Source organism: Grus americana, chromosome 7 (assembly GCF_028858705.1).
Source record: "Grus americana isolate bGruAme1 chromosome 7, bGruAme1.mat, whole genome shotgun sequence".
NCBI classification, from domain to species: domain Eukaryota; kingdom Metazoa; phylum Chordata; class Aves; order Gruiformes; family Gruidae; genus Grus; species Grus americana.
In genome coordinates this window covers 33,449,466-33,471,780 of record NC_072858.1, presented here as the reverse complement: position 1 = coordinate 33,471,780, position 22,315 = coordinate 33,449,466, and the positions used below count along the sequence as shown (strand labels likewise).

General features: G+C 37.9%; 1 protein-coding gene across 1 annotated transcript in view; it reads left to right on the top strand.

Annotated features, from left to right (window-relative positions):
* LOC129208858 (protein FAM13A-like) overlaps positions 1 to 21,255 on the top strand; it is a 31,836-nt gene extending 10,581 nt beyond the window's left edge. Inside the window, exon 6 of the mRNA XM_054832272.1 lies at positions 21,241 to 21,255. Within this exon, the coding sequence (XP_054688247.1) occupies positions 21,241 to 21,249 (9 nt within the window). The 3' untranslated portion in view covers positions 21,250 to 21,255. The remainder of the gene's footprint in view (positions 1 to 21,240) is intronic.
* Positions 21,256 to 22,315: the final 1,060 nt, after the last annotated feature.

Below are 22,315 nucleotides of genomic sequence, written 5' to 3'. Positions count from 1 at the left end.
CCTCCAGCTCCCCTTACTCTCTGAAGATGTCCCATGTCACTACCATCTTTGAGACTTCCTGCAACCTGTACTCCAATGAGCAGACAAGATCAAAACATTAGCTATCCTATTATATCTGCTTCTGCTTGCAAAACTAGAAGAAGCGTCAGCAGCTAAAGGAGAATTGGAAAGGTATTAGAGAAGCCAGGAAACCTGGCTTTCTATTGCAGTGCTTTTGTTTTAGATCAACTTCACTCCCTGTAATTCTGCAAAATATCATAGTCTGTCTGGGATTGTGGTGATGTGGGAAAGAATTCTGCTGAAAAGATCCTTTCAAGTTCTTTAATAAAACCTCAGACAAGGCATAGCCATGAGGCACTCTCCTGCTCTGAGGTAAGCTTATGAAAGAAATCCCATCTGTGGGTGAGAAGGGAATTCAGTATTCTGTGGTTGATCTTGTTTTTGTAATTTCTGGCAGGAAACCCAGCACATTGGATAGGTACCCTTCATCTTTCATAATATAACAATTGCTCAAAGTCCACTAAACTGGAAACATCAAAGTTAGGTTTACAAACTAAACATATTAAAAGTGCATGTTCTAGTTCCAGCAAAGCAAGCAAAAAGTGAAATGGCAAACCTGGCTCAGATCCTTTGTTGCTTCCTGGAAATGAAACTTGCTTTTATTGGCTGTTTCTCATCAAGTAACTTAAAGCAGTTACACAGATACTTGCATTTGGACTACTTAATTCTTGTGAAATTTTTGTTGTTGTTTGGGAGCCTTTTTTTTTTTTCCCCGTTTCAACAATATGTTACCCTAATTAATTGAGCTTTAACAAATTAAAGCCATATTAACCTGGCAGGCATGCCATACAGCTGACATAGGCTTAACCTTCAGTTGTGTTCTTTGTAGGCTGAGATGGGCAAGATTGATTGCTCCTGAGCAGAGCTCTTGGTATCTTGAAGTGCCAGGAGTCATCCCATTTACTCTACATTTGCAGGCTGATTCAGACTGGGAGAAGAATTTGCAAGTTTTTGAAAGGCACCAGTCTAATAGTTCAGAACTATTACACTGGACTGGGTAGTAGATTATTCACAGCCACCAATTCCATCTAAAGATAGTGGTTTAAAAGCTACTATGTATTTTTAGCTTGCCCTTTTTCATGACCATTGTACTTTTTTTCTTAAAATAGAGTTGGAATGCTGTAAAATCCTGCCTGTTTTATTTATTTATTTGTTTGTTTGTTTGTTTATTTATTTCCCCCCCTGAGAGTCCATTAGCATTTGAAACTGTCCTATAAACTTCTGTCCTGGCTCACAAACTGCACTGGTACTAAACCAATTTTCCTGGCTTAAATCATTCTTTAAAATAAGGTTAGACGCTTTGGTGTTTGTTTTGACCTGAGGCCTCTCTAGATAACTATGTTTAATCTGGAGCATATCACTAGCTGTGTTGGAGGCGTACAAGATTAGTTTAACTTCTATAGTGTAATTAAATTATGAACCAAACCTTGCTAACAGTAATTTGTCATGCTGTTTGCCCTCATCATTTCTGAATCTTACATTCTAGATAAAAGTTGACTGTGGAATTTTTTTTGCATCTAGTCCAAGAGTGGGTTTTTTCCATATGTCCTTTTTGTACAGAAGTCATAGAAAAATCCTTCCTGAACTACGCGCACTACCTTTGTCTTACAAACAGAAGCATGACTTTGTGGGTGCATATAAGCCACTGGGTGTATCTTCATCAAAGCATAGGATTCATTAGAAGAAAAGCCTACACCCTGAGGAAACGAGTCTCATTTCTTGTTTTCTTTTCTTCCCTTGTCCTTTTATGCATTCTTCACTATCTATCAGTAAAGCCTCAGGGACTGCCCACTGATTGGATCCTGTGTAGTTACTCCCTACAATTGTGGAACCCCATTATAAAGGGATTGCAGAGATCCAAGGGGGCTGGGAAAGTGGAGCTGGACAGTATCCTGGACCTGCAGGTTGACCACAAACACCTCAGACTGCATTTCTGAAACTGCAGTGTGGTTTGGAGTTGGTCGGAACAATGCAACTAAATATTTCATGGAGACTTAATCTACTCAAATTATGGTTTTGTCGGGAAGGCTTTTGTGGTCTGGAGAGTTTTGTCAATCTCAGGTTTTTAGCATTTTTCAAAGAGAAGATGGACGTTTTGGCATTAACCCTGTTTTGTGAAAAAAATGTGTTGCCTCGCTCTCATCTGAAGTTGCTGTGAAAAAAATTGCAGTCTCCCAAATGGACTGTCCTCAATTTGGAGGACAGTAATAATTTAACTGATGTTTTCCTTTCTTAATACCATGACAATGCTTGTGGAATTAGTTGAAACCATTCAGAATGAACAAACCAACAGACATCATCTCATGATCTAGTAAACTGAAATTTCCAGGTTAGTCTAAATTGTCTTGTCAAAATTTTTCTTGGGTAGGGGAACATAGTTCCAATTCCTATTTGTGGCTCTTAAGACTTTTTCCTACGTTTAAACTGCTACAGGTCGTGATTATTTTCTTTCATTTAAGTTCTTTGCTTAGCAATGATAAATTTTAGTTGGGTTTATATGTAAACATAGTAAATCCTGTGTATACCATGTGGACTGCCAGGTGATTTGTCAATGTTTCTGTAGGGATTGTTGTTACATTATAGAAATACTTCTTCACATTATTTCCCATTCCAGAGAAAAAGTATTTTCCCTAACCTTTGTAAATTTAGCAAAAGCATAGACTCATTAAACATTAAGTTTTAATATTGTATTTGAGTACTGCCCAAACCAGAAGACTGGATAAAAAAATGCAGTACATTGAGGATCAAAGTAGGACCTGGATCTCCACAAAAATTGTGGCCAATAGATTGTAAGGATGCATTTTTTTTTCCTTCTCAAAAAACAGCGCAGAATATTTTACTGATTGTAGGCATAAGGATTTGATAAAAACCACTGCAGCCTAGACAAGTGTGACTTAAAACAACCAAAGTGGATGTGGCTGGAGTACTCATTACTCCTTCTAGGTCCTCAATGCCAGAGCCTTTCTGCCATTGGTGGAGCGAATAGGGCATGGAGAGAGTGAGGTGCTATTTCTGTGCTGTGCCTGTGATCTGCAGCAGACTGTCCTTTGTACCGGAGATCTGTAACTTAGAAACGACAAGCGTGCCTGGTCTCCATTTTTAGCGAACCGCGGGATGTGAAGGGAATGTCACTGATTTAATGTTTGCTCCAGCATTGCTGGGGGTTTCTCTTGATTTGCTGTACAAATGCTCTGGGACATTGCTGTCACACTTCAACCCCTTTCTATGACTCAGTGGATTTTGCCACTATCCATTTTTCTCTCTTTCTCGTCCCTCCAGTATATAGATTTTTATAGTTTAATTTTTTGTCTGGGGAAGGCTACACTAGGAGAGAATATTGGCAGGAGGTGTGTTGCGTGTGACATGAAGCGCACCGTCAGCTGTGCTTTACTCTAACAAGCAGCTTGAGCATAGAAGAGGGAAGCTGGTCAAACTGAAATCCTGTGATTCTTTAATGCAGTCAATAATACAAGAAAAGAGCTCAGGTAATCACTCTAGCTGATTACACTGACCACTGTCTGTCATTCAATAATGATATAAAGTGTGTGAGAGGGGAAGGCCTTTCTAAAACTGGTCACTGATAGAGGCCTTTCCTGGCTTGGAAAATACATTTTGAAGGCAGTATGCTGTACAGAAACCCACTAAATGGAGACTCATCTTTGTTACTTCTCAGTCTGTGAATGCCTGCTTTCGATTTTGCTCTGAATGGAGCATCTCAAAAGCCTTTCCCATAGTCAGGCTCACAGAACTTATGTTGACTGGAGATTAAGGAGTTTTATCTGCAATTTGTGAAGAAGAGTAATGTATTCAGAGTGGCAGCTTTGCTTACTAAGATCAGCTACACTACAAGGAAGAGGATTATAATTAATCAGCTAGTGTACACATTAGGATAACATAAATTTCTGCTTTCAGAGGATCTATGTGGTCTTTCTCTGAGGTTTTTAAAGTTTACCACAACACCTAAACCTAAGACTTGTGGCCCTGAGATTTTCAGATGTCTCAAGGTTGCAACAGAGGATGAAGCTGGCAGCGTTTTCTTCCACTTGGTGTCAGCATTGTTCTCTCTCACCCCAGAGCTGTTATTTGCTTTGAACATAACCCTTTAATATGTTCTGAGTACCTATCTTAAAATTAGGTATTACATTTTTATTTTTGCAACGTATCAGAACATCAGCCTGTTCCTTCCTCCGATAATTACTGATATCAGAGAGGCATGAAGGAAGGGTATGAATTTACCTCCAAACCATTATGAAATGCAAACCTTTTTTATTTTATGCTCATGTCACCTGCCTCACCTCAGCAGGACTACCAATGAAATCTCTTATCAATTTTGTATTCATTTTCTTTGGTGTACACAAGGAATTTGATTTGTTTACTGATGACCAGGGCTTTTTTGGAAAAAACACCATCAGAAGTGAAGTCTTTGATAGGAAAAGCATCCCTTAGGAAATTAAAAGTATTTTTACTGAGAGGCTTGAGATATATAAGCATCAAAATATTTCACCTTTTTACTTGTCATTGGCTGTAATATTCGGGGGAAAAAAAGACATTATTATAAACCTTTAGTGGCTTTTCATTTCATTCCAGGTTAGGGATGTGAGTGGGAAATCTTTTCAGAAAAGCAGGCAAGAAATGTAGAATAAAATGCAAACCTGAAAAAAAATTCCGCTGTCCGAAAAAAATCAAACTGTTTATTCATTTAACTGTAGTTAATTGTAGTTCATTTAATTGTAGTTAGTTGCAGAGCTGTGCCATAGTGAATTTAAGAGGCATATTCCGAATGCACAGATTCCCCTCAGGCTGTCTACCTGCCCCCCCCCCCCCCCCCCCAGCAATTCCTAGATTGCTTTGTTCCTCCTTAATTGGTTTATTTCACCTATTCTAGCAAAGATGCAAACATGCTGGAGTACTTAACACCAATTGAGGGAAGAATAGGGCTAGCACTTATTGTAGTTGCACGGAGAAAGGCTTGGCTGAATCTTGAAGGCATATTAGCATGTTATAGCATAAAGCAGTTTCACCCTCTCCCAGTTTATTTGGGGTTTTGCTGTAGGACAGAGTCTGCAGTATTTAATTTCTTTCCTTCAAGTAAAAAAAGAAATGCATGTTCACGAGTCAGCATTTCTGCTAAATAGTTTCCAGAACTATGAAACTAAATACTGGGTACCTTTTTATTTTGCTGTGAAAAAGAAAAGGGATGAAATATGTCTATAATAAAAATAGAAATGCAATTGAGCCAAAAAAAATGAGAAACAAAAGGAAATGTATGGTGAAGTTGCGTGCTGCACCTGTTCCCCAGTTTGTGGTTAGAAAAGTTTAGTCCAAGCTGTCCTGATTTACTGACACATTTTTGTTGTTGTTGTTTTTTCAAAAAAAGAAAAAAAAAAAGAAAGAGATATCTGTGGAAAAATTGGGGAGGAATAAGTGGGAAAAGCCTGTAAGAATATTATGGAAAAAAACATGATACTTCAGAAAGTTTTAATAAGAGCAAATAAACACAATACCTCTGTATGTACTTTTTTTCCAAATGCATTTCTAGTCAATTCAAAGACCATTTTTAATTTAAACAAACATTTCTGCAGTTTGACTTTGCACGCATGGGTTGGCTTGTGTGGCTGGTAATTTAGATGAAGACTTGAAGCTGAGGTTCTGTCAACAATCTTAATTCTGACTTTTGAATTTTCACTGATCATCTGCTTTAATTAGATGTTGCCCTATCCCCAGAGGACTGTAGATGCGCATATAAGGATTCTGTCTAGTAAAGAAATAATAGCATGGGCCTTAGGCTATTCTGCCAAGTGGTGAGGGAATCAGCTGTGCCTGGAGGTGATCATGTTAAAGAATGCAGATTTTTTTTTTCTGTAAGCTGTTAGGAGGACTAGGAAATACTTGAGGGGCTGCTGCTGTTTGATCCAACGTCGCTTCCAGTATGCGACTGGAACTTTGCCTGGGAGTTGCTGGTATCACTGAACTGCATGCAAGAGCAGCCACAGGAACTCAGCTTTCAATTTACTTTGGGAGATTCATCAAGTCAGCGTCCATGCATGGGGAGCCATTTGCCAAACCCACAACCTCCGCTCCATCTTGCCTGTGGGGTGGCCGAAAGATGCAGAGGTTTCCTAAGCAGAGGGCTGCTGGGATCTCTGCCTGGCACGGGCAGGAGAGGGGCCTGGATCCTGGGGCAGAGAAAGGCTGATCCCTGTGTAAACCCTGCAGGCAGGGGAGTGATAAACTGCACGAGATAAGTATGTAGGTTTAAGTAGAGAAGGACAGGAGTTGACAAGGAGTTCTTTATAGATCCTAAACTCTGTAGCTTTAAGATTTTTGTTTGTTTTCTTTATATTCTTTTTCCCCCCCACCCAAAACATTAAGCTGAACGGGACTACGTTGGAAGAAAAAAATCCCACCAACATTAAAAAAAAAAAAAAGAAAAGAATCTTTTTGGTCTACCAGATTGTCCACATGATGACTTTAGTATTTTCATAGAGTTGTGGTGCAGATCAAGTGAAGAAATTATGATTTAGAACTCTTTATCTAATATTATTTTAGTTCTTTACTTTCTAATTTTATTTTCAAACTCTCTGGGAATTATGTGGATAGCTTTTAGCTTCATAATCTTTTTCCTCAGTCAATACAAGTGGACCATGAAGCAATAATAAACAGTGAGCTGAATTTGGATATATGCAGCACACTGTAACTCAAAACCATACAGTACTTCTAAAAATCTGTTTGTCTTTTGCATATTTTCACTAGGAAAGTATAGCAAGCTATCTACTGCTTAATTGCAAGGAATGATGGATGAACGGAATAGTTCCTTGATTAAATATCTGATCTGCTGCTTTACTTTTCTTCTAACTCTTGCTTTCATGTCCTTAATGTTTAGTCTAACCAAATTCCTATTTTGCTAACCATTTATATTCCATAATGCTTTCCATACTTAACCACAATGTGGTTGGGGTGGAGGGTGGGAGAAGAGGAAGATAAGCTGTGTTCATAATTAATATTAAATGGACTGTAGAACAGTACAGAAGAGCTGTATCTGTTTAATTACCCTTTGCAACCACTAAGCACGGTTTATGTAAGAAGCTTAAGCAACTCATGAAAACTGCTGTTGACAGACCAGCAAGCTGCTGTATTCTAGATAAACAATGAGCTGTGCATGTGTTTCTTGTCACCTGCCCTTAGTAATTCGTGTGTTAGAAAGAGAATAGTCTTTTCTTCTCGCAAGTTGTAGAATAAGGATGCTTCTAGCAACTTCTAGTTGCAGGCAAACTTGTCAACTAAACTAAAATCTCCTTCTGGACCTGCCTGCAGCCTGAGTTATTTATTAGCAGCAGCAGTAGTGTGTTGACTTCTTTTCCAGTGTTCCTTATCCCCTGTATTCACATGGTAACAATGTCGTTGCACTTTCTGACCATAAGAGAGACCATAAGTAGATGAAATTTAAATCCAGATCCATGTAAATGTCATTCCTTATGAAGTCTATTTGTTTCTAATGTCTATAGCAAATCCAGATCCATGTAATTGTCCTTCTTTATGAAGTCTGTTTGTTTCTAAAGTCTATAGCAATACAGGCAGGAGATTAATTCATTGTATGCTTAAAATTCACAGATATGCTGTTTCTGAAAAGTGTCCTTAGGGATCTCCTAAACCATGATTTAAAAACCAAACAAACAACAAATTTGCAAAGCTTTGCTCTGATTTCTTTTTTTAAACCCTTTGCTAATACCTTAGATACATATTTCTAAATGTGGTTGCTGCATTTTTTCTCCAGTGAAGCCTGCTTTAGTTCTTTAAAGGAGAGAAGTTCATATCGAGTCAAAATCAAAGAAAAAAAATAAAAGCCTTTATGTGCGGAAGAGGACGACAGCGGTTTTTATATTCTTATTAAACTGTCTCTCTTGAGAAGCTTGGCACTGCCACAACCACTCTGGAAAAGGAAAAGAAACTCTTCAAAGTGGGATATGGTAACTTAAATTAAAGGACAGGTCACCTCCTAAGAATACTGAGGGGAATGATGGATCTCTTCAACTTCTTCCCACTTAATAGATTCCACAATATGTAATGTTCCCTTCTTTGAATTTTTCGTATAGCATGGGATTTCTTTTTTTTATTCAAAATTAACTTCACAGTTGAGGGCCTGCTGCTGTCCCTGTATGGTCTTCAATTGTGGCTTTTTAATTAGTTGAAAGGGAGAAAAAATTAGTAGTGGAAAATAGAAGAATAAATTAATGCTTTGATATCAACTTACAAATCACTTCAATGAAGAAGTTGAGAGTGACGTCCTTATCTCACCCTGTTGCAGCTCTTCCAATCAGAACAAAGTATTAATTCTGGAAACTGCTACAAGGTCTTTAGGTATACTCTTTTCCCTTTTTTCCCTTTTCTCTTTTTCCTTTTTTTTTCCTTTTCCCTTTTTTCACTCTCTTTCACTTTTTCCTCTCTACCAACTTTTTTTCTTGAAAGTGAAAAAATGTTATATACTTCTTTGAAACTGTTGCTGTTACAAAGTAGAACAAACATTTGGCATTAGAGAGCATCTATTTTTATTTCTTGTTCCTTGTTAAATTAAAACCAATAGGAGGAAATTTTCACTACTCCAACCCACTTCATACCTCTTAAACTATTGGCTCTTTGTCTAATATGATGCTAAAGCAAGGAGAAGTCACCTATCTATAAATTAGTTATACTGATGGTGATGTAAATTACTGCTCGTGGAGAGGGATGTCAAGGTTTTTTCCCTACCTCAATGCATCTCAACCTGGTTCTGCAGGTCTTGTTGAAGAGGTTTTTTTTCCTAGGAAGGGAAAATGTTGGAGAAAATCCTAGTGTATTTCATGTGCTTCATTGGCTGTCAGTTGCTTTGGGTAGAGATTGAAGGCAGTAGTCCAAATGTTAGACTCAATGGATCTGTACCCAGCTATGCCACTAAATAGGTTATTCCTGTATCTCTTCTCTGATTTGTGTAGCTGATGTGGTAAAGCTCCCTGGGTAAACCCACTTTTGACTCTGGAATGATCTTGTGGAGAATGGAGTACTATTCCTGAACCAGAGTACTTTCAAGGCATTTTACAAGATGAAATATTTTACTTATGGCAGAGATTGTAGTACGCGCTTGGAAAAAAAAAGAAAAAATCGGCTTCTTGTTTTCTTCTGCTCTGCACACACAGCAGGCAACTTCTCGCTATAGCAGAAGCATAGAACGTGTACCATTGTGAGTAATGCTATGCCAGTCTCATTACTCTAGGTGGTGCTTAGATATTATCATGGACAGGTTGGAATATCTTCAGTGAAGTGGAACAAACACTTTGAGTTACATAACAGCAACTTCTTGACATTTTCAGACGGTATCTGCATTTTTTCCTCAAATAGGCAACAAGTCAACAAATTCCAACTAAAAAACTCACTGTGCAAGTAAAACCACATGAGGGTTTGAAAGTACGATTGGGTCAGCCCAAGAGGTTCGTGTTATGAAAAGGAAAGAAAAAAGGTAGTGCTTACAAAAATTCTTCTTTATCTTGCCCTCACTGTTTTGAAGACTTAAAACCTGATCTGAAGTGTAATCCAGAAAAATACGTCAAGAGGATTTGTTCATAAGCATACAGTGCGTTGACATCAGCAAACTCTTATTATGACTGTCATGTCTCCTATCTTGAAGCCTCATTCTAATCTTCTGGCAGCATTCAAGTTCGGTGCTTTCCATTTTGATTGAATTAATTAGTGAAGTTTGGCTGATTCTCCAATTCTGAAATTGTCAGAATTTTTTTAACAGGATTTTTTTTAAAGGTTATTTTTGCCCTAGTTAATAACAAGTAGGACATCTGACTGCATTTCTGTATTGTTTAAATTGAAAATACATTGCCCATTTGGAAGCAGAGAAAATGGTAAATGAGAGCTATATTTAAGTACTTATTTTGCCTTTAAGTTAATCTCCCGTTACTAGTCCTGAGCCTTTCAGGTTGCTATAGAAACTGCCACAGCCTCCAACTGTGCTTCCTCCAAGACTTAATTGCATTCTGAGTTTCATATGCTCTCTATTAACCGCAGCACTGGCAGACACAAGCACATTGCAGAATTAGTTGAATTAATGGTTCGATATGATATATGCATTTTTTTTTTAATATTATGTTTCCATATCCCTTTTCAAATTTTCCTTTACTAGCTGGTTACTTCTGTAACATGTATTGATACCACAGGGATGGATTCTCTCTTGTTTGCTGCCACTATATTTGATGTTTTCCAGACTTTGATGCCATCAGAATAGCTGCAAGAGTCATTAGACTTAGGGATGGATTTTTTTTTTTCCTTAGAGAAATCAAATTATTTGTGAACTACCTTAGCTCTTGCTGAAGTTTTTCTGAGACATCTCCTTCACCTCTTTGAAGGCAGACATGGAAGTGCATACCTCCTATCTCAATAGCTCTGGTAAGCTTGGCGGACTCAGTGCTCTTTACTACCTTTTTTTGCTTGATCAATGTGGGTCAAAAATTGGCAGTTTTTCAGCCAGGCTTGTTTTTAGGTGGGAAATATCACTTCATCAAAGTAGAAACTGAGTGTGGCCAAATGCAAGGTTCTATAAGGCTTTTCTGGGAAGTATTTATTATATCCCTGATGGAATTTCTCCTCAAAACTGGAGTGAGAACATGTCTCATTCAACTAGTACAACCAAATCTGCTTTCCCACTTGGTTCTCAGCATGATGATGCTCTAAGTGCAAATACACTGTTCTTACTGATGCTGTTCTGCTTTCAGTGGGGATGAACACCGGGAACCAACAATGAATATCACTTTCCTCTATGTTTAATGGATGTAAGTTCAGAACTTCATAATAAAAAAACCACGATCCCCCCTGTTCTGTTTTTGCGCAAAAAGGGAAGAGAAAATGTATCACAAGAGAAGGAAGAGAGCAAGCAGTGTATGTATTTCCATGTCCTGTTAAGCCCTCTGTCTCAACTCTGCTTTGCTTGTACTTAGTGGGTAAAAGGTGGGGAACAGGACAGATACCCTCTGTGCACTGTTGCCCTCAGACCTGGGATGTTTCTGTACTTGTGTTAATGCTGGCCCAAAGATGTATTTCTATCCTCATTCGAAGCATTAGAGACACACCACAACTCGTGGATGGACAAAGTTGGACCGATGCTGAGAAACATGGCAAAGTGAGAATTTCACTAACATGTCACTTTAAAATGTTCATGCACATTATTTCATGCTTTTAGATACTGAACATCTGAAGACAACTTAAATATACTCATTACAACTTTAAACTTTTCAAATATCCTTTAAAATCTGGCCCTTTGTGCTAATGTTTTTCATATGGTTCACAATTTTTTTCCCTTTTTGTCATTCTTTGTATATGCTTGTTGTTTGAATTATGTATTGATGGTCCACTATAAAAATCTTTCTAATTAAGTCAAGTAAGCCAACATAGCTTTTCTGGCATCAGCCTTACTGCTAGTATCTCTGTGAATTGGCGAGGAAATTTTTTTTTTTAGCTCTTTCCACACAAAAGATCATTTAGGTAAGGAGGAAATTATGACAATATTGTTAGGAATAATCTGAAAGAGTGCAGACAGTTTGCAGCACTCATTTTCACTCTCTTTTTTCCTCATATTTTTTCATTAGCTACCTGTTTTACACTTCGTGCCACAATGCAGTGCGCTTCCTGTCTCTGAACTTAAATCTCTCCCACAAAATCTCAGCTTTCCTTTTTAGCTGCTCTGTAAACTTGCATGTTAGAGAGCTGGATTTCCCTGCCAGCTCTGGCTCAAGTTACATTTCCTGGATTGCCTTACAGAATGTCAAGGTATATTCTAAAAATCTGTGGGTGCTGGAGACCTTCCTCAAACATTCTAAAAGCACCTACTTTGGGATGGGATTAATTTGAATTTGAATATAAAATAAGTATTGTTTGTTGTTTCCTTGTCTTTCTTGAGTAGCCAGATAGTTGCCATGTCTCCAAGTTGTCTGTCTGCATGAACTGTTTTCCAGGCAGTGACAGCACTTCATTTACAGAAAGTACTGCTTGCCATGTCTCCGTAGGCATTCAGAGCAAAGACCTTGCCTATCAACTGGACGGTCCAATGTGTGAGCACGTGGAGGGCTTCACACCAGTTACATACAGTTGCTAGCAATCTTAGTAAAGAGAGATCTTAGCAATCTTAGTAAAGAGAAAAGTCTGAGAAGTGCCAATAGCAGGTTGTTTTACTCTACTGTAGAATGTATTGCAAAAACTGTTTTTCACAATTTCTTATGATTTCTGTAGTTTACAGTATTTTTAGACCTTTCATATAGTTGGTGGTATGTTGACGGTAGGCTGTTCCTATAGGCACATGGCATCTTTAGAGTGTAGGTGGCTGGATGTTTAGGGTATATCTGGGGCCACATTAGCTCATGCGGTTGTGGTTAGGGAATGCAGGACTTTGTTGCAGAGAGGCATTTAGCATTGTACTTTGCTTGCCATGCCTTGCCAACACCTGTCTTCAGGTACCTATTGTTCATCCCTCCTTCCCCATCCTGTGCGAGAAAACTGACTCACAACCAGCTCTTGTACACTACCCAGAGGTGTGTGAAAAGTGGTGATGTTTCTCCTTTACAGCCTTTACACTCTCCCTCTTGTCGGACCAAATGGAATGCTACTCTGGGATGTCTGTGAGGGAAGCCTTGCTGTTTCTGGGAGCAGCGAAGATAAACCATGCAAGCTGCTGGCAAAAGTCAGGGAGAGAGATTTGAGCCAGGTTGCTTAGTGGAGAGTGGAAAGATTAAACCTTGTAACTGACTTTAAGCTTTGATTTCTTCTCCCTCTCTTGTTTCTTATTATAAGCAGAGAAATGGAGGTGTGAAACTTGACCATAAACAGAGTTTTGGATAAGCAGGGGTACAGCTGAAATGGTTCATACATATCTCAGACAAACATCCCCACTGAAATAAGGAGAAGCACTGAGAATGGGGTGCACAGGTAGGAACAGGCCGTTCAGCAGATCTGCTCTTGAGTTCTGTATCAATTTTTTGTTTGTTTTGTTTGGTGCACTAAATACAGCTTTCCTAGAGCACACACTGAGCAAGATGGAAGATAACACTAATAAAATGTGGGTGCAATGTAGGCTTTTTATGGCAAACCTTTCAAAATTCTTGAAATACAGACCTAAGAATTACTTTCAATGTCATTTCCATCTCTTTACCCCCTACTTGTGCCTCCACAATCAATCCCCAGTGAAATTTCTATTTTCTGCCTTAACCCTGCTCACCTTAGTGACCACTTAGCAGAAGGGTTTCACCCATGTGTTAACTAAAGCGATCATTTTGTATGTCCTTGTATGGCATGCAACGGAAATGAGCATGGACTATATTAATATCTGTTCTTACGTAAACAGAATCCATTTTATTGAGTTCTTCAGCTAACGAAGCACTGTGGGAACAAGACAGTCAGAAGCTTGGGAATTACTCTAGAAGGAAGAATCTCAGTGTTTCTTGGCAAAAGCTGCTTTATGCTCTAGGCTTGCTTGGTAAGAGCCAACAGTAACAAGGTCTTATTCTGGACGGGAGTTTAAATAAATAGACACTGAATGTTTCTGCCTGTCTTTGAAAGCTGACACACATAAATCCCAAAGTTTATTTTAAAGAAGGCTTAATTTTTATTTAGTTGCAGCCAGATACTCAATTTTGGGGAGGGGTTCTAACGAAAGAAAACAGGAGTTGGAGTCCCAAATGGGGACTTAGAGAAAATTCTCTTTTCTTTATTGACGTCAAATACTGGAAATATTTTTTCTCAATACTTTGTCTGTCAATGTCCTTAAAATAAAAAGACAAAACTAAAAGGCACGAAGTGACTGAAGCAATTTACTCAGCAATAATTGGATATCTAGCATCCGTTGCTATCAAATTTTTACAAAAGTAGCCATAGGAGCAGCTGAATTGTCATACATGGTCATATATTGGGGGGGTTGTTGTTGAAGGTTGTAATGGAGGCAATAGATGGTTTTAGATTTACATCGGCATAACTTTTACAATGCCCTTTAAAAATTTTCTTGCACACTTATATTGAATGAGTGTATTAAATGAGAACTTGTGTCTGGAAGGTCGGTATCTTCTGTGCTCTGTCACGTGCAGGTGAGCCCACACCCTCCTGCATCCATCTATCTAGTACTTCCCTGATGTACACTGATGGAGGAAAGTGGGGAGCTCTCTTCCCAAATGGCTTCTTAGCTGGACTGTGAACGTGATATTAGCATCTTAGTGTCCATTTGTTAAACTGAAGCCAGCACATTTGATGCCGTTTCTTTGTCTCAGGAAGTGCTTTTCAAAGGTCTCTTTGGTTTCTTAAGGCTGCCTCTGGCTGAATATTATTTCAATATAAAGATAACATCATCAGAGATAAACATAAGGAAAAGATGAATGATCCTGTGTATTCTTGGGTTATTGTTGTTTGTTTTCCCTAGAGTGGAAGACATAGTTAAGAATAATTTCAGAACCCCATCTTGCATGCTAAAAACTGCTGCAGATCTGGCAGGAACTAATGCAAGAGAGGACAGAACTCTGCTTTAAATCATTCTCCTTTGTACATTATTCTTCTCCTTCCTTCATGAAATCCTATCTTCAGCCCTCTCTATCTTTCCATTTTAATAAAGTGATGAACTATGAATTTCAGACTCAGAGGAAAACTGTGACCCAGTGTGTCTTTGCAGTGCAGATGAAGCAGGAACCTGTTTATCTTGGCCTATGTTTCGAATTGACATTTCATGATGTGTTTTTATAGTATCAGTGAAAATGTTAATAGGAAACCAAGGAATCACTATTTAATGCATTGACCTGCACAATTAGTCTTCAAATAAATCAGGATAGCTACTCAATCTTTTGTATTCAGTACGCATTGCAACAGTTGATGTTCAGCAGCGTCATCTGCTAAGACCTGTATACAAATGCAACAGTAAAGGAGATATCAATTTTCCAGAACAAATAGAAGGAAATTAGTACCACAGACGTAGCACCGGTGACAAAAATGAGCCATTTATTCCCAAGTCCAAAAGCAAATTTATAACTGTCTGTAGGAACTGTTTTTTCTTGATCCAAACATAATAAAATGCAACCCATATTTTGTTAACTGCTCAGAATTGCACCTGGCCACCTGAAAGACATTTCTGAGGTCTTGGAAAAGCCTATAGGAATCTGAAAAGGGCCAAAAAAGCACAGAGAAATTCTCAATAAGAAAAACATTAAAAAGCACTAAATTTTGAAATAATTGAGAAAGTATTTAAATTAAGAAATAGTCTCGATTCCCATTTCCTGGGAATGTGCACTGCGCAAGGAAATAGAAGGTAATTATTCTAAGAACACCTGTGGTAAAATCTTTAATTATAATAATTCAGATAGAAGTTAATTAAAAGCATGTCTTTGATGTAGGAGTATGGTTTTCCCTGTGTGCCACCATCTGGGAGTGACTCTCTTCTGCCCTCTCTGTTATTTAACTTAAACAGTAACAAATAGCTGTGAACATAGTTCTAATGTTCTCTTATCTGCTGAACAATGGTATGTGTTCCAAAAGGGTGTTGTGCAGAAGGATGTAGTCTTTCATATTTGCAGGTAAAGAAATAGTGTCTCTCACTATTGCTGTGGAAAGAAGTTACAAGAGTAACTGCAAAATTTGAATTTATATGCTTCTTGGGAGCTGACTTTAGTCATGCTCCCTTTTTCCTCCTGTTTTTCACCACCAAGCAGGTCAAGTGTGCTGGCAAGTATCAATATCGCTGTTGACTGTCAATCTGTTGAATCAACTTGCTCCATAAGCTGCTGGTCTGGCACTGCACTCACAGTGTGAGCTCTGTGGGATGTGATGTTTGACCGTGGAAATAATGTAAGGAAATAGAAGGTGAGGAGGGAGATGTAAAGGCAACTATGCAATTGAAGCTGGGTGATGAAGGTGGTGTTTAAAATGCCTATCAGGTTAAAACTGCTTTTCTTTAAGCAAGGAACTTTGGTAGCATTGCCTACCTGCATGGAGAGCTCTGGCAGGCTCCCATGGCGTTTTGGTAATTAACTGTGGCATATGAAGGAGAGCAGAGAGGACTTTTCTTGGATTTTTTTTTTTTTTCTAGAAGTAGTTTAAGGGTTTCTCAAAGGTGGAAAAGTTGACAGACATTGCAATGCCTGGCAAAATCTGTGGGCTTGGAGCATGCTCCTATCCCTGACACTCTTCTGTATGTGATGTCCACTCCCAAATACTGCATGATTGTTTTTTTTTTTTTAAGCAATTAAATTTGTTTCCAAAGCATTTCTATGTCTCTTTCCCAAACTAGGCTGCACTAGATTATTGCTAACAGGCTTAATGTTTCATTTAATTGCAGGTTTCCCAAATTAGAGTTTGGTTTATGGTGTTCAAAAACATCAGTTGCCCATGGGCAGTTGCCCGTGTTTCTGATTCACAAAAACCAGACTAGTAAGGAAATGCATGCTCTTTCTGCTCCTTGCCCCCCAAAAGTCAGTTACATTGTGTTAATGAGCACAATAAGACAAATCAATTCTGAAGCTGAGATATTAGCAAGAAGTTTTATAATGAGACTAAAAGGAAAGTGTTAGAATTCCTATGTCTTCAAAATATTTGTTTATCTTGTGTGCAGTGTGCCAGGACAATTGTGCCCTGTGAGGCAATGTGTCAGTTGAAATTTGAGGTAGGTAGTAAGCTGATTTCCAGGCCAGCTTGAACAGTAACTGAACAGGACAAACACTTCCTCCCTGTACGGGTTTTATTATAAAGCTATAGTGCAGCAGGCATTTGAAAGCTTCTCATTACAAGTCTGTGAAGAGCTAGTGGCGCTAGGATGACACAGTCAATGAATCTTATCGGGGAAAATAAACCCTCAAAAGATACTTGCTGAGCACTAGAATGAAGTGGCATTGCAGTGTTTCATATTGCAGGTCTGAGTTTGGATAGAGAGGAAGGAACCAGGCCAAGAGTAGTAAGGTAACATGTATAAACTGAGGTTTTACTATGCCTCAAACAGAACAAGAGAAAATTGAAAAAAAGACACAGTTAATCAGGGTATTTATAAAGCCTTTTTTAGGTGTTTAGTGTGTATCATCCTGCTTGCATGCATCAGTGTAGAGAAAAGCTGAAATCAGATCACTTTCAAGAGTTACTTGATAATGGAGTGGATGCTGCCTCATTTTTACCAACTCTGAGTGAGGTTTTTAAAGTTGAAAATGGCTGTTTCTGTTAAAAGAATAAACATTTTAAAATTTTGGCATGTGTGTGTTTTGACAAACCTTCCGCCTAATTGAAAATAACAACATGCCATTAAATTTTTATCAACTGAGATAAACTCAGGCTGCAGCAAATTGGTATTCTATTATGATTCCAGCAAAAGATAGACTTATCTGTTATGGCCTTAGAATGAGGGAGAAAATACAGTAAAAAACCTGAAATCTCTGCCCCTATTTAGTTTCTAGTATTCTGTACAGAAGATCCACTAATAAATTTTGAGATTAGAATTTAAGACTTAACTGATTGTGACAGTGAATACCATGTCAGGAGATATTTGTACTAATTTGTTTCTTTCATAGTTTTATTTTTGTAAAATTCTATTTTTCAAGATTAAGTATATTCGTTAGGATTAAAATCATGGATATCTCTGCTCAAAATCTCTTAGGTTCTGTTAAAAAGATGAATTCTCAATAGCAAATGACACACTAATATTGCATCCTGATTAAAATGCAGATAGAATGTTGCAATTGAGTAGTAAAGTATGTAAGCTGTAAGATATACCTCGCTTTCTTTCATACTAAAATTATTCTGTTAAAAAAATCTTGTTGGTGAAGCAAGTATTATTACCATGGCTGATTTTTTTAGTACGTTCTTGAGGGTATATGACCTCAGATTATTAAATGGTTATCAAGCATAATAATGAAATAGCTTTGAAAGAGAGTACTAAAACTAAACATCTATAACAGTGTTACTGGGCATTACAGTATAATTTCAAGAAAAGAAAAAGAAAACTGAAGTTTATAGTGATTCTTGTATATTACATACTTGGAGAAGATGCATATATTTAAAAAATATGTAAATGAATACATATATTGTTGAGCTCTGTTTACATCTTTAATGCAAATTCTAGCTCTTTGTTCTGGAAGTGTCAAGATAGCTGGAGAGTAGCTGAACCGTGCAATGCCAGATACCGATTTGGGTTTACTGCACCTATAAGAAGCCCATTTTGTTTTCTCCTTGTAGCAGATGATCTCTTGAAAGTTATTTTAATAAATTATGACATGGGTTTCCTCACAGCAGCTCATTCTGCTCTGAATTTTGAGATACTGTATTCAGTGGTGTGTGCAACCTTTCTTTGAGACTTTGCCTTATATCTTTTCTCCCAACAGTGCTCTTATGATTACTTTCTTTTAATAGGGTGCCAGAAAAATGTTTGTCTTAGCAAAGTTTAGCAGAACAAATTCAAGGCATTATGTCCAAAACACCGTGGGGAAGATGATGGGTTATAAGGGTGTGCATTTTTTAAAAGTACTTTCTTATCTTTAAATATTCCTGCCACTGGAGAGGATGAGTTTGGGGCTACTTTGGGGGTTTTATTTGGTATTAGTAGATTCTGGAGAAATGTGTCCTCAATGGTAACATTCACAGGAGTGTCATGTTCTCTGCTGGCCTTCTGCTGCATTGTCAGAAAAGGGAGATGCTTCTTGGGGAAAGGTGCATGGATGAAGAACACATTTACATAGGGTCAATGGTGGGAAACATGCAGAACTGCTGAAGACAGACTTTTTAATTTACAGTAGACTCCCTTGAATCTCTCAAAAATTAAAACTCCTAACACCTTTTAATAGTTCGTTCTTTGTGATTGGACAGGGGTAGGTAAAGTCATTAGTATACAACCTTCAGATCAAAAATTACCCTGTGGCACTTATTTAGTGACTTGCATTTTCAAAGGAGCTTGGAAATTTCACTCGTATTAGAAAACTTTTGGTTATAGAAAGTGTGAAATTTTTATTATGGACTGCCTCAGTGTACTGATTGAAATTAACCTTTTGCATTGCAATTTTTTACTTAAAATAGGCTAAGGTACTGTCAAACAAATGACTTCTCTTTGGCATATTTTACCCTCCACTCAAATACCAACTTGGTCAAATGCAATATACAATAGCTTTGTGAAACATCCCGCAGTGGTTTAGCTATTAGTGGAAGAAGTCCAAAAATCTAGAGCCAAAGCCTAACTTTAAAATGGAAAAAAACCCAACCCACCAAAAAACCCAACAAAACCCCCCCAACAATTTCAATGTTTTTGTGTGTCTTTGTCAGATACATAACATTATTTATTTTGCAGACCTGCTTTCCTTTTCTGTGGCTGCAGACTCCTTGGCTGCAAGGGATGCATTTTTAAATTGTTGGAAGAGTTGTTAATTAGAGTAATTTCTTACGTTAACTAACTGCAAATATCCCTGGAGAAATCCTTGTTCTTATGCAGAAATACATGTGCAATTAAAAAACAGTTATGTATATTTAAGGAATAGTGAAGTAAACAATGAAGCTGTGTGTGCTCTCTGTTGTTCATAGCTGCACCACTTCTAAAAAGAGTTTATTTTCTTTGCTCATATTGTAAAGCTCAGGAAGAAGACACTTAATACCCCTTGTTGAAAAGGTTCCAGTGAAGACCATGCAATAATTAAAAACTGATCATCCTAGAGGGAGTTTGAACAAAAATTATGGTGACTCTTTAACCTAGGGGAACTGTAGTTACTGCAGAGGAAAAGGGAGGCCTAGGTTCAGTCCCCAAATGTTTAACAAAATATTGGAACAAGGCCAGAATAAAATAAGGCAGCTGCATCAGGTGGGATGAAATGCACTCACCCACTGGAGTTTGCAGTGGTTAGGGTATGGTTCTGGGGAGATGAGGGAATTGAACCTAGCTTTCCCATCCAGAGTGAGTACTGCATCCACAGAGCTGTGGGAACTGACTTGTTCAGGATTGTAGAATAACTCAGGACAGAAGAGACCTCAGGAGGTCCGAACCATGTGCCCAGCAGTAGTTTCCTTGGCCCAGAGTGTCTGCAGTGTTCAGGCAGATATACTGCTTGGTAAATCCAGCACACTGTGCTGCCGAGAAGTGAGAACCAGTACATTTGGGGATTAAGATTAAAAAACTGCAAATCTTTATTTATAGTCAGGGAAATTTATAGTGAAACTGGAAACTATATGCATTTATTAGGGGAGGAAAGCAAATAAAGAAAGTGAAAAGTCTTGGGGTTCCAGGTTGGCATTCTCACATACTAAAGAGCTATTTCTAAGAGCTGTTGAGCTCATCATCTTCCTTTTCACCTGAGCATTATTAGTATTAGTAATGTAAATGAATGGAAATTGTGTAGTTCAGTGCTATGCATGAAATTCCTCTTGGCAAGCACTGACTGCTCTGTGTATATGTGTGTAAGATTTAGGTCTTGCTTTATTTAACAAGGCAGTTCAGTGCTTGCCAACCTACTTAGCAAGTGCTTAGCATATTTAAATTCTTAAAGTTAAGCACATGCGTGTTTGCCTGACTGGGGGCCTAAATCAGGAGTTTTCCATTTTTATGATAATTATTGTAAGGTTGCTTGAGGCTTGAGTTAATAGAAGGTTACCTGATCGCTTTTTGTGCATGACAAGTTCTTCCTGAGTAGCTCTGATTAGGTATGTAGTGGCTGTTTTGTTACTATATGATAACTAGATGACAGATACAATTACAGTAAGACTTTTCTGTCTATACTACAAAATGGTGAATATTTGTCATGTCCTAATTTTCTAAATTAGGATATAGCACTGAGAGAGCAAAAATTATAAGGGATGAAAGGATAAAAAATGTAAAGGGTAGCAAAACTAGAATAGTTTTTCCAGCTTCCAATTACATTGCTGACTGTTCGGGGTCCAGATAACACATGATCTGATGCAAAACTTTATTATCTCTTAAAATAAATTAAAATAGTACCACTGAGGTCTTTCAAAGCTGCAACTTAGTTCAGTCTTAAATGGCAAATGTTCCAGCTGGTTTGGGGAGTTCTAAAAATCCTTCCCACTTGGCTACTTTGGTGTTTCTTACAGATGCCTCCCATATTCAACTAACAGCTCTTATTGTTTTAAATTTATATCTTCCATTTGTTACAATGTTTACCAATTATAGGGTTATCATAGCTCTTAAATTGTGTAAAATTGCAGGTACCCTGAGCAGAAGGGAATTTAACGTATGGAATGCATAACATCAATGTGAAAATCTTGCAAAGCCAAGTTTTCTTGTGGAGGAGACATGACTGCACTCAGGCAACAGCAATGTCAGAAAGTTTGGGTTTGGAAAAGTATTCTTCTGAATCCAAGCTGAGGTATCCCTGTTATTTTGGATTTATTACCATTGTATAATAGTAAACAAAACATAAACCCCAACACCTTTTATTGCCAAACAGGCTTTCCCCCCGCCTTTTTTTTTCCCCCCCCCCCCCCCCCCTTTTTTTTTTTTTTGTCCATTCAAGAGAGGTGCTGCGTACAGGTATGCTTTATGGTCTGGGTGTTTTTTAAAATACAGTTTTCCTTTATTTATGTTTCTACTGAGTTATGGCTTTATCATATGTAGAAAGGTGCAACTAATTTAGTGGTCATTAAAAATCATATTTTAACATTCTAAAAATGATGTTTTTTCCAGCTGTTTCTATTATGATTGTGTTAATGAGTTTCCTGCTCCCTCACAAGGCTGCGAGCTAGGAAAATGATAGGGTGCGATCTTGACTATGACAAGAAAATTAGAAACACCTAAACGAACAAGAAGTGTTTATCCTCCTGAAAATAGACAAGAACAGCACAACTGAACAGTGGACCAAGCTGGGCTTGAATTGAAATCCAGCCTTGTACGTTTTGTTTCTTTTCTCTACACAGGAAAACAACACAGAAGATAAAGAAAGAGACAGACTCATGGCATTAAGGTAGGATGAAAGCACCTGTTATTACTGCTTTATGGAAACTTTTGATAGCTCGCTACCAATCCGTATAATATACTTCTATAGTGTAATGATAGTTGCTTTGTTGGAGGAATAATCTAAAAAGTGAAACATCTCAAAGCCTTAATGCTGATGCATATCAGCTGTAGACAAATAAATGGGGGCCTAGAAGGCCAGTGTCACCAGCTGACCCTCAAACAAATGTATTCTTCATTCTTGGGTGGGCTGTTTGTTTGTTTGTTTTATTTTTTCAGTATTCCTTTAATTTTTCATTCTGCTTAAACATACCTGTTTCGTGGGTCACA